General features: G+C 40.2%; 1 protein-coding gene across 4 annotated transcripts in view; it reads right to left on the reverse strand.

The window, feature by feature from the left end:
* Positions 1-12,242, reverse strand: part of LOC127431062 (delta-sarcoglycan-like) — a 355,719-nt gene that overhangs the window by 21,296 nt on the left and 322,181 nt on the right. For all 4 annotated transcript variants that reach the window (XM_051681292.1, XM_051681294.1, XM_051681293.1 and 1 more), the window contains exon 6: positions 4,559-4,631. In XM_051681292.1, the coding sequence (XP_051537252.1) occupies positions 4,559-4,631 (73 nt within the window). The remainder of the gene's footprint in view (positions 1-4,558; positions 4,632-12,242) is intronic.

Genomic DNA, 12,242 nt, shown 5'->3' on the forward strand with positions numbered 1-12,242 from the left:
GACTTGTTGTCAGTCACAGGAAACTGGACAGGCTAATCGACAGCCTCAGAGAACTGGACAGATTTGTCAATGAACACAGGGAACTGGATAGACTTGTCAACAGCCATGGGGAACTGGGCAGACTCGTCGATAGCCACGGGGAACTGGACAGACTCAGTGACTTCAGGGAACAGAGCGAGCTCATCGACGGCCACAGGGAATGGCTTGTGAGCGCTGGCAGCAACTGGGGATAGGGTGCCTTACTCAGCTTCCTTCTCCTCCTCCTCTGGACAGTTGGAAACACTGCAATAGGAACGGCTGCCACCTCCTGGCAGTTGACCGCAGGAACGGCCACCACCTCCAGGCAGTCAGCGGCGGCCTCCTCCACCTCCTGGTGGTCTGAAGCATCCTCCTCCGCCACCTGGCGGTCAGCAGCAGCCACTGCCAGTGAGGGAGTATTGTTGACTTCAGGCTGGGATGAAGGAAGGAAGTCCTCCGAGGCACAGGCTGAGATTTCAACTCATTTCAATGCAAACTTGATCGTAGTGGCAAGATGTCCCCCTTCACCCGTCTATGGTATGCAAGATCTGATGGGTTCATTCAGACCAGCCCTAAACAACTGCATAAGGCTGGCCTGATTGCACCCCAGACCCAAGGACAGCACCAAAAACTCCAATGCATACCTCCTTACCACAGCTTCATGGCCTGCTTGGCTCTGCAACATGTGGTAAGTGGTGAACAAAAAGAAAACTCAGAAAAAATAAAGATTTATTAAATAAGTAATACAAACAGGGAAAACAAAACACTCTCAAGGGAGAAAACAACTAAAGAGTAAAAAGAAAGAACTTAAAACTGAAAAACAAATTACAAACCGGACAGGAGACAGAGCAACAAAACACTGACTGAAAATGATAACAAAATGATCCAACAAACACAAGAGGTAAAGAAGCACAATATATACAGGTAGGGCACATGAGGAACAGGTGAAGACAATTAACATAACAAGGACTAAATGAGGGAGAGTGATGGGGGTAACGAGGAAGCACATGGCAGACAAACACAAAGCCATGTGCTAACACACAAGAATAAAACAGACACGAGTGCACATGGTGATGAAGGTGATGCAGCCATGTGCACTCACACAACACACAAGACTGACAGAAGAGCGCATGGTAAGAGGATAGAACCCGAAACCATGTGCTCATAAAAGACGAGACATGGAGCATGAGTGTCCGGATCCCGAAACAGAACAGAAACCGTACTAGGCTGAGTCAGGACCCAGACATCACGCTCCGAACATGAAAACACAGAACATGAGTGTCAGGATCCTGTCACCATTAAAACATGACTGACAAAGTAACAGGATCGTGGCACACACACAAACACACACACACACACACACACACACACATATATATATATTTCGGGTGGTTTACGAGGACTTTTTTTTTAGGTTACAAACTGGTAATTACAAGGGTATTATGCTATAAATGTGGTTTATGAGAACATTTCTAGTGTCCCCATAATTCAAATCGCTTAAACATACTAAACAGAGTTTTTCTTTAAAATGTACAAATGTTTTTAGTTTTTGTGAGGGTTAGGTTTAGGGGATAGAATCTATAGTTTGTACAGTATAAAAATCATTATGTCTATGGAGAGTCCTCATAAGGATAGCTGCACCAACGTGTGTGTGTGTGTGTGTGTGTGTGTGTGATTGACTTTCACACAAATCATGAATACAATGGCTGATTTTGACTTTATAAATACTTATTTTCTGCACTACTCACCCACTGCTATGTTATGAAATCAAAACACTTTTACTATAATGCATAATTTGAAAAACAATAAATATTAATGCTTGTATTACAGACCCACCTACATTTACACACTTTTCCCAACATGATTAGCTTGTGCTGTAGCTCACCTGATGAAGCGTTTGACTTTGCACTTGGAAGACTGTGGATTGAGCCCAGCCAAGCACACAATCTGACATGTGAAATGAAAGTTTAATACACACTACACAAAATGACATGGTTGCTTCTTTTGGTAAGGTTTAGGTGTTGGTTTATGGTAAGGATGTCTGTTTTGTTTACCTCTCTTTGTTTTTAGAAAACTGTTGGTTTGGTTGAGGTTAAAGATTTTTGTTTGGAGATCTACTATTCACCTTAAGAACCTCGTCTGATTACGACACCATTTCACTAACGTTTGCCACCCCCCTGCTGGACATTTCACTGGGGAACTGCTGCCAAAAGTGTAATGAGGTATGCAGTTTTGTTAGTAATGTTCAAGAGATCAGGCTGAAAGTTTCATAAGTGATTATTTTTTTTTGGAACTTCATGAGTACGCAACGTGTCAAAACGAAATGGCTTCTATTATAATCAACAAAACGGACTACTCTGGAAACTGCCCTTTTATAACACATACCACCATACCAACCAGCCATAATGACAGCTGTCAATAAAAAAGCATCCATTTGGGTATTTCTTTAATTAGAATATGTTGTTTCAAATTTACAATTCACACTTGGTTTTCTTGTTCTGTTAATTACACTGCAGTCTTGTGTGTCATTACAACATTTAGTAAAACATTTGAAAGGAAGTAATCCAAATCGCACCAACCCTTCCCCTCTGCTGTCAGCAGTGGTGGACATTAACAAAGTATTTTTACTTTGTTACTCTACTTAAGTAAATTTTTCAGGTATCTGTATTTTTATTTCAGGAAACTTTTACTTTTACTTCACTACATTCAAAAGCATAATATCTTACTTTTTACTCCACTACATTTAAAAAAAATGAATTTAATAAATATTGTTAAATTAAAATAGACTAGTAACCCAGCAACAAATGTGGTCTCGTGAGAGTTTCTGCAGAACAAGGGTTACTGTTCATATATAGCATTGCCCAATGCATTTGAGTGCCAAAAGCCATTTTTAAATGTCTTCTGTGTCTGCCTAGCAAAATACACAATGACGGTATCGGCTTTCAAGAATGCGCCATCACATCAAGGTACATCAAGGTAAGTAATTTTTAATATTATATTAATAAAACTGCAACGAATGTACTTGCTTGCTAGCAGTAATCTTATAAATGCACCTTTTTTACTATAAATTCTCCTCCCTGCCTAGAAGGTGGCGATATGCACAAAGAATGTGAATCGTCAAAAACAAAAGAAAAAGTGAAAGTGGAGATTTATAGTAAAAATGGACTTAAACATTGATCTGTTTCTCACTCACACTTATCATATATCTTCTGAAGAAATGGATGTAACCACTGAAGTCATATGGATTACTTTTATGCTGCCATAATGTGCTCTTGGAGCCTCAAAGTTCTGGCCACGATTCACTTGCATTGTATGGACCTACAGACCTGAAATATTTTCTAAAAATCTTTGTTTGTGTTCTGCAGAAGAAAGAAAGTCATACACATCTGAGATAGCGTGACGTTGAGTAAATGATGAGAGAATTTTCATTTTTGGGGTAACTATCCCTTTAATAGACCAGTATTTATTTATTTATTTATTTATTATTATTTTTTTTTTGATACTTAAGTACATTTGAAAGCAAATACTTTTGTACTTTTCCTCAAGTGGAAATTTAAAAGGAGTAATTTCACTTTTACTGGAATAATATTTCATCAGGGTATCTGTACTTTTATTCAGCTACAGTATTAGTGTACTTTGTCCACCACTGGCTGTCGGAAACAGTTTACAGAGGTGCTCTATAATCTGCTGTCACCCAGACGCATGTGCTAAAAACCTACATTTAGTAGAATTTGCAAAAATGTCATGCTTTATTTCCACCCATTTTACTTCGTACCAAGGCACATGTAGTGCTAGCTTGAAAGAAATCTTTTTTTTAAAGCAATCTTTGATCATTACGCTCCCTATGCATCTCGCTAGCATGCCGCTGAATGTGCCGTCTTCTGCAGCTGTACTTTAGTGAAGTGGTTGCTGTTAATGATTTGGTGATAATGCTAGCAGATGCAGATCTATAAACAATATATTTCAGAGCAATCAGGAAAAAAAGCTGCTTTAGGAAGAAACTAAAATGTTTTGCCCTAAAAATAGTTTATAATTTGCTGGTCTAAGCTGGTCTCCAGTCTGGTCAGGTTGATCTGGTTTGTTGATTTTAAAAGGGTTTTAGGCATTTGTCAGCTGGTCAAGCTGAGTGACCAGCTAAATCAACTGAAAACCATCTTGGCCAGGCTAAGAGACCATCTTCAACCAGCTTAGACCAGCTAATAATCTTGTTTGCAATACAACTTTTAGTCGTGACACCATATGTAAATTAGAACATCTGACATCTTCCAAGATTGTTTGCTGGCCATGCATGTCTGTTGGCTGGTTTTAAAAGGTTTTGGGACACTTTTCTGCTCAGGCTGAGTTCAGGCTGAAAAACCGGCTGGCAGACCAGCTAAACCTGCCAATCACCAGCTTACCAGGGCCAGGAGACCAGCTAAAGATGACCTTAAACCAGCTTAAACCACCTTAGGCTGGTTCAAGATGCTGTTTTAAGCAGGGCATTGAGTCTAGATGCAAAATGTGAAAATTTTCTTTAATTTTAAATAGTCAGTTATCTTACCGCAACTCTTTAGAGGGCTCGGCCCTCACGTGTGGTGTCTCCACGGAGTTACTGAACACGGCTCCCTCCGCTCCTGCAAGCACAAAGCAAACCAGAAAATGGCATCAGCCATGTTTCGTAAGCAGCTGCGGTCCTCATGCTATAATCAATGGACATAATCTCAGAAGTTACAGTATTGATTCATACGTTCTAACTCTGTCCTTGCAGACATGGCCTAAAGTCGAGTTACCAAAACCTTTTCACTAGGCTTTGCTAAAGCAACTGAAGCAGGTATGTCATGGGTTGCAACTTGAGCCTCAGATCAGATCTATAGTCTTTAGTGAGGGTTGTGGAGCAGCTGTCTTCAAAATAACAGCTAAAGACACAAATTTTCCGTGAGCAATTAACCGTACACTCATTGAAAAAAAAAAAAAAACAGTTTAGAAAAGTGTCTAGTACTTTTCTAATACAAATGAAATTTTGTACTGCAGCACTTATCGTGTTACGGTCTCCTTGATGATGAATTCCTTTTGTTGTATCCTCCCTCATTTTGTAAGACGCTTTGGATAAAAGCGTCTGCTAAATGAATAAATATAAATATAGCTTGTTGGAATACAAAGTGATAATTGAAACTGAACTGCAGTGAAGTCATGTAGACCAGCGTTTCCCAATCCTGGTCCTGGAGTAAATTACACATGTTGGATGTCTCCCTAATCTAACACATCTTTTCAATTTATCAGCTCATTAGTATCATACTGTATATGACCATATCTGAACATAAATATAAATATATAATTAAAGATCATATATCTGATGCAAATACAGCATGTGCATATTCAAATTGCACTAGTATTTGGGAAAATGTGTTACACATATGAAAATGGCTCTTTTGTAATATTTTGAAATATGTTGCATTTATAGTGTGTACAGGCATTTGTCTTTTTATTTAAGTGAAAACAATTATGAACATATATTTCATGTTTATTTTGCATATATTGTCAAATAATACTGTTCGGGACTCAGACACATTCTCTCAGTTTACATCTAGACTAAAGACTCATCTATTTAGCCAGGCATATACCTAATTTATTCATCAACTCATAGTTATGCTGCTTTAGTTAGGTCTGCCAGAACCGGAAATACTTCTCATTGTCACAGTGTGTTTCCGTCGTGTTTCCAAGGACTCTTATTTTGAAGTGGTTTTTGTCCTCTGTCTTCTGTTTCCCCCAGACTACATTTCCCATAATGCACTGCCCTCATCACTGCCATCTGTTCCCCATTGTTCTCACCTTTTCTCCATTCCCTTATTAGCCCTTGTGTGTATAAATATCGTGTTTTGTTCCCTCTTTGTCAGTTCTTGTTTGTTGCTGTATGAGTTCACATTTGTTTGTTTCACTGTCATCATCTTCATTAAAAGCCTGCAATTAGATCCAATGTCTCCCATCTCAGCAACTACTCGTTACAGAAGAACTGACCAACATGGATCTAGCAGCTGTCCGAATTCTTCTGCTCAAGCAAGGGGATCGTCCAGTTAAGGATCACGTCCATGAGTTTTTAGAACTAGCGAATTTAGTGCACTATCCTGAATGCTCTCTGGTGGTTTTCTTCCGGACCGGTCTGAATGCACTGAAGGAACTGATGCCTCTGGCTGATCCTCACTGGACACTCTGAGTATGTGGAGAAAGCTCTGGAACTTTGCGGTTCCCCTTTCACAGTGGATTATGGCGGGAACCCTGGGCCAAAACCTGCATCTACGGCTCCTTCGTCCAAGCCTCCCACGGCCAATGAGCCAACGCCCGCATCTGCCTCATCCTTCCCAGAGCCAGCGTTGCCAACCAGGTCATTCCCCATTCGCTGCCAGTGCTCTCGACCATGGAGGTCAGTTCCCAGTTGCTAATGGCTCCGCCCTCAGAGTCTTCCACGGCTCCGCCCTCAGAGGCTCCGCCCCTCAGGCTTCTCCTGGATCCGCCTTCCTTGGGTCGGCCCCTCAGGCCTCCCTCAGAATCATCCATGGCTCCGCCCTCACCCCCTAAAACTCCACCTCCTACGTTTCAGCCCGCTCTGCCACTATCTCCACCTCCTGAGACTCAAAATCTCCATCCTCTTCTGGCTCCACCTGACCCCATTCCGGATCCTTCTCCTGAGTGTCCAGTTTTTGATCCTCCAGCAGTTCCACCTCCTGACTCTCAAACTCCGGCTCTTCCTGCGGCTCCACCCGCTTTTCATCCTGAGACTCCTCCTTTGACTGCTCTGCCCGCTCCTTCTCCGGACCCATCTCCAGCTCCACCATTGGGATCTCAAGGCCCTACTCCTGCTGCTCTGCCTCTGTATCCACCTAGGGCTCCGCTCCCTAACTTTCCACCTCCTGCAGCTAAACCGCCGAACCCCGTTCCCTTCCTAGAGCTGCCTCCCAAACCTCCTGTCCCTGCTCTGTGGCAGCCTCCCAGGCCTCCTGACCCGGTCCCTGCTCTGTGGCAGCCTCCCAGGCCTCCTGACCCGGTCCCTGCCCTGTGGCCGCCTCCTAGGCCTTCTGATCCTACTCCTGCCCTGCGGCTGCCTCCCAGGCCTCCGGATCCTGTCATTGCCCTGTGGCTGCCCCCCAGGCCTCCTGACCCAGTCCCTGCCCTGGGGTCTCCTCCCTGGCCACCTGAGCATCATCCTACCCCCCTCATCTGCCTATTGGGGCACCAGAAGTCACCCCTTAAATGGGAGGGTTATGTCACAGTGTGTTTCCGTTGTGTTTCCAAGGACTCTTACTTTGAAGTGGTTTTGTCCTCTGTCTTCTGTTTCCCCAGACTACAATTCTCATAATGCACTGCCCTCATCACTGCCATCTGTTCCCCATTGTTATCACCTGTTCTCCATTCCCTCATTAGCCCATGTGTGTATAAATACTGTTTATAAATAATGTTTTAAACCATGACTTGCACTACACACAAAAAACTAATACTGGCATTATATTCATGCTGTTTAGCCAGAGTCGCCTGCCGCAGTCACCTTCAGCTTGCTCACTGGGGTTCTAAATAAAATGATTTTTTACTTATTTACTTTATAATTTATTTTTACACACAATTTGCAATCATATTTTTATCAAACTACACAATGATGACTAAGACTTTATAGGTATAACATACATTTTCAGTTAAAGCATGATTTTCAGTAAAGCTGCTTTGAAACAATGTGTGTTGTGAAAAGTGAAATACAAATTAAAATGACTTGACTTGATATATCAGACTTCAATATGGGTTTGCAGGCTGTATTCAGAGATAGGAAGACATCAAGGCATGTCCAAGCCCAATATTTGCATAACATCCTGTCTACATACACTAGCTGCCAAAAATTGGAATAATGTACAGATTTTGCTGTTTCGGAAGGAAATTGGTACTTTAATTTACCAAAGTGGCATTCAACTGATCACAAAGTAAAAAAAAAAAACAGAACCATTGCTATTTGAAAAAGTCCTTTTAGATAAATCTAGACAGGCCCCATTTCCAGCAGCCATCATTCCAACACCTTATCCTTGAGTGATCATGCTAAATTTCTAATTTGGTACTAGAAAATCACTTGCCATTATATCAAACACTGCTGAAAGCTATTTGGTTTGTTAAATGAAGCTTAACATTGTCTTTGTGTTTGTTTTTGAGTTGCCACAGTATGCAATAGACTGACATGTCTTAAGGTTGTAGTGGTTTCTACTCAATTCACAGATGACGCAGTGATTTTTGATCACGTGTCACTTAAGGTGTGGTTATGAGTGTATCAGATGACCCCTCCCCCTTTGCAATACAGGGCACCAGTTAAGAATACTATCTTAACAATTTAAGAACATTCCCAAAATAATTGTTCGATAATTTAGAATTAATGTAAACTAGAGGGAGTTGGTCAGCTGATTTATCTGAAGGATTTGTGAGAGTTTGGACAACGAGTAGAGTCTTTGATCATCAACACAATGAAGACACAGTTGTAATAAAATTAATGAAATGTATTGACAATAGATATGCAAGAGTAAATACCACAATGATTAATAATGCTAATAATGAATATGCACTGCTAAAGGATAATAAACTAATAACCAAAAAGGAAAGTACTGAATTAAACAATAAAACAAATAAATGATTTGAACACAGAATGGATAAATGCATTGCTGTTGAACTGAATGTAGCAATGAGAGAGAATTGTATGGGAATGCTCCTTATGGGAAACCACCTAATGGCTCTGGCAAAATGGTGATAAATAATGCATATTTATCATTAAACAAATAATATACCTATTATTTGTAACAAGCTGACCCCAGGTAATTGTTGGATGCTGAACTTCGGTTGCGCCAAGGGGGTCCTTAAAGAGTGGACTGGGCTGCTGGGTCAGTTGAATCTTAACAGGCTGGCTGCGTCACTGAGGTGCTGTGTGGGACAGGCAATGTCTGCCGATGCAGAGGTCCTTTGTGGACTGGGCTGCGCTGCTGGAGGAGCCGTAAGTGTCAGATAAGGTCCCTCACTGCTGGGACCCTTTTTCAGCTAGAGTGAATATAAAAGGTTTTGCTCGCAAAAGCTTAACTTCAACTATCTTGTATTCTCTTTCCTCATCAGGTCAGAAACTCAGGACGTGGTGTGTCTGCTACTGTCTCCTTCCCTGTCGAGTTGGAAATGCAGAACAAGGGTGTGTCTACCCGGGGGACATATTTATCCCTTTCTGATGAGGAGGAGATTGAAATCTGGTGCCTTTCTGATCCTGGAGTGTGATTGGCCACTGGTGTCTGGAGTAGCCACAGTGTTGTCCACCCTAGTGTGGAACTCATTTGGATAACATAAAGTACAGTGTTAAAACAGTGTCTTTTACGTTTTACCCATGCATTATTACTTTACCAAACCTCTTTCAAATTATTAAAGGCATCAAATGGAACAGATGGAGACCAAACATGATAAGAAACGGTTAAGTCATCGTCCATGCATTCGTTTATCTGTTAATAGGTCTGTCCCGTGAACTGTTGTGTTAACAGTCAATAACCTAAACTGTGCTTTGCATGAAGATGGAGTGGATGTGTTGTAGTTTATATTAATTTAAGGCCTCCAAACATAGGTATGAATAGATCTCTGTGGCCCTCTGCTGCTGCATCCGGGAGGTCCTGAAGGAGTTTTTATGGCAGTTCTTGCCTAAACCTTAGGAATGAGTTTGGTGGTTAAAGTCAACCTGTAGTCCAATGAGAAGTCCTCTCCTTGGTGGTGGCATGTGCAGAAGGTCCCCCTTCCTGCCCTGTAAGAGGTGTCTGGCATTTGTCTTAGCATCCTATCTGATGTTGCTGAACATTTGTTCATGTTCATTCACCAAGGATCCAATCACAGTGTGGCACATCTTCTTCCACACCGGCAGTTAGAGAGGGGCCCTGCCATAAACTGGCCCCTGGAATGCCATCTTCACTGATGTTCACCACAAGGTCAATATTAGGTCAAAAATGGCAAAAAAGAAACAGCTTTCTCTAGAAACTTGTCAGTCAATCATTGTTTTGAGTAATGAAGGCTATACAATGCTTGAAATTGCCAAAACACGGAAGAAAGAGATGTGAAAGGCCAGATGTACAACTAAACAAGAGGACAGAGGTGGTTAGAGTAGACAAAAACTGTACTCAATTAAAAGTACAATTACTTTAAAAAATAATTACTCAATAGAAGTAAAAGTACTAACATAAATAATTACTTGAGTAAGAGTAAGAAAGTATCCAATTAAAAGAGTACTCAATTAGTGAGTAACTCGTTACTTTCACAAATGACATAATAGACGTTAACTCCCCTATATTCCATTACATAATACATATTTAACATGTATTACAGAATTGCTACAGGAAGCGTCGGGTGAAATGTCACCTGAGTATCTGGAATAAATGACAGCTAGAATGCCAAGGATCTGCAAAGCTGTCATTGCTGCATGTGGAGGATTTTTTTTTGATGAGAACTCTTTGAAGTAGTTTAATTTTTTTTTTTTTTTTTTTTTTAATTGTAATAGCAATTTTTCACGTTATTAATGTCCTGACTATACAGTGTGATCAGTTGAATGCCACTTTGTTGAATAAAAATACCAATTTCTTTCCATAAGAGCAAACTCTGTACATTATTCCAAACTTTTGGCTGTCAGTGTGTGTTCATCTTGTTGAGAACTCATGAATTTATTTCTTATGCAGAACACAAAGGGAGATGTTGTAATGAACATTGCGGAATGTTTTCTCAATACAATGGTAGTGAACAGTGCATTTTTAGCATTATTTTTAAAACACTACACATCACTGTTAATGAGCTTCTCTCATAGCGCTCTTGAATCACTCACTGACGTCAAGATTTTGACTGAAAAATGGCTTAAATTTCATGTTCTTTCTCACCAAAACATCATATTTCTTATAGACGCAAGTCACATAGACTACTTTTATGACACTTAGGGTCCTATTTTATATAATAATTTTCATCTATTGACACACAAATCATGGCTAGTATTAACAGTTATTGTATCGGCATGCACTTCACTTCTAGCAGTTGATTTTGATTTTGAACAATTAAATTCATTTACTGAAACACACCCACACACAAAAAATGTAACCAAAAAAAGAAATAAAATCAAAACAATGAAATTGTTAAAATAATAATAATAATAATATACCAAATCCAATCATTTTCCCTCTCCAACTTCTTTCACTGGCACTTTTTTCAGTGACTTAAAAAAATCACTCTATGACAACATGGAAAAATACTTATATTTACAATTGTAAATGTAAACGTAATAATAATAATTGAAAATAAATCTTGACCTCTAGAAAGTAAAACATTTTGGTTTCATAAAACGGTGATTGCCAGGTACATAATTTGATGATCCACAACATTTTCTGAGTTTGGACATTAACTTTATTACCACCTGCTGGTGAAATCTCACAACTGCAAATGCAAGAACTGAGCTTGGGCTTTGCACTGAAAACAGACCTGCTTCTTAAATGTCTTAGCGCAATGACCTATTTCTCAGGAAAATAGCAAATGGTGCTTTGCGCCACTTAATTTACATACAATACACCCACAGTTTGCGCACCCACACCAACAGTTAGCGCAAACACTCCCACCCACCCCCACTTGCGCTCTCTACGAAAATTACTTAGAATTAGCACTCTCATGAAAATTTCATAAGAAATAGCTCACAGTTGTTGCGCGTTGTGCTGTGCTTTGCGCACTCATGAAAATAGAGCCCTGGATGTCATATGTGTTGACTTTAGGGTGAGTAAATGATGATAGAATTCTCATTTTTGTGCGATTTATATTACTTTAAACATTATAGTCCCAAATATATGTTCTTTCTTGTCTCTTAATCTCACTTGATTTTGTTCTAGATCATTACACATGACCAGCCGCGGCCCGTGCATTTTAAGTCTAGGCCTTCAGTGCGATTCATGCCATTAAGAAAACACAGTTTCACAACGAATAATTATACATCACGTGGCAGTCAACTAATAATACCAATTGGCATTTTAAAAACATGTCCACACACGAAAGCCAGAGACCAAGGAGGTCTACTACCAAGAAAAAGCTCTCTAATAATTTTATCGATTTAAATTTTGCTTGCAATACATTTTGTTTCATCAGGGTTCACAGTTACTTTTCAAAACTTGATCCAACACAGAATACTCAAGCAGCCTATTTACACTTAGAAAACTCCTGATGTTGCTATAACAATGCAA

This window comes from Myxocyprinus asiaticus, chromosome 40 (assembly GCF_019703515.2).
Source record: "Myxocyprinus asiaticus isolate MX2 ecotype Aquarium Trade chromosome 40, UBuf_Myxa_2, whole genome shotgun sequence".
Classification (NCBI taxonomy): domain Eukaryota; kingdom Metazoa; phylum Chordata; class Actinopteri; order Cypriniformes; family Catostomidae; genus Myxocyprinus; species Myxocyprinus asiaticus.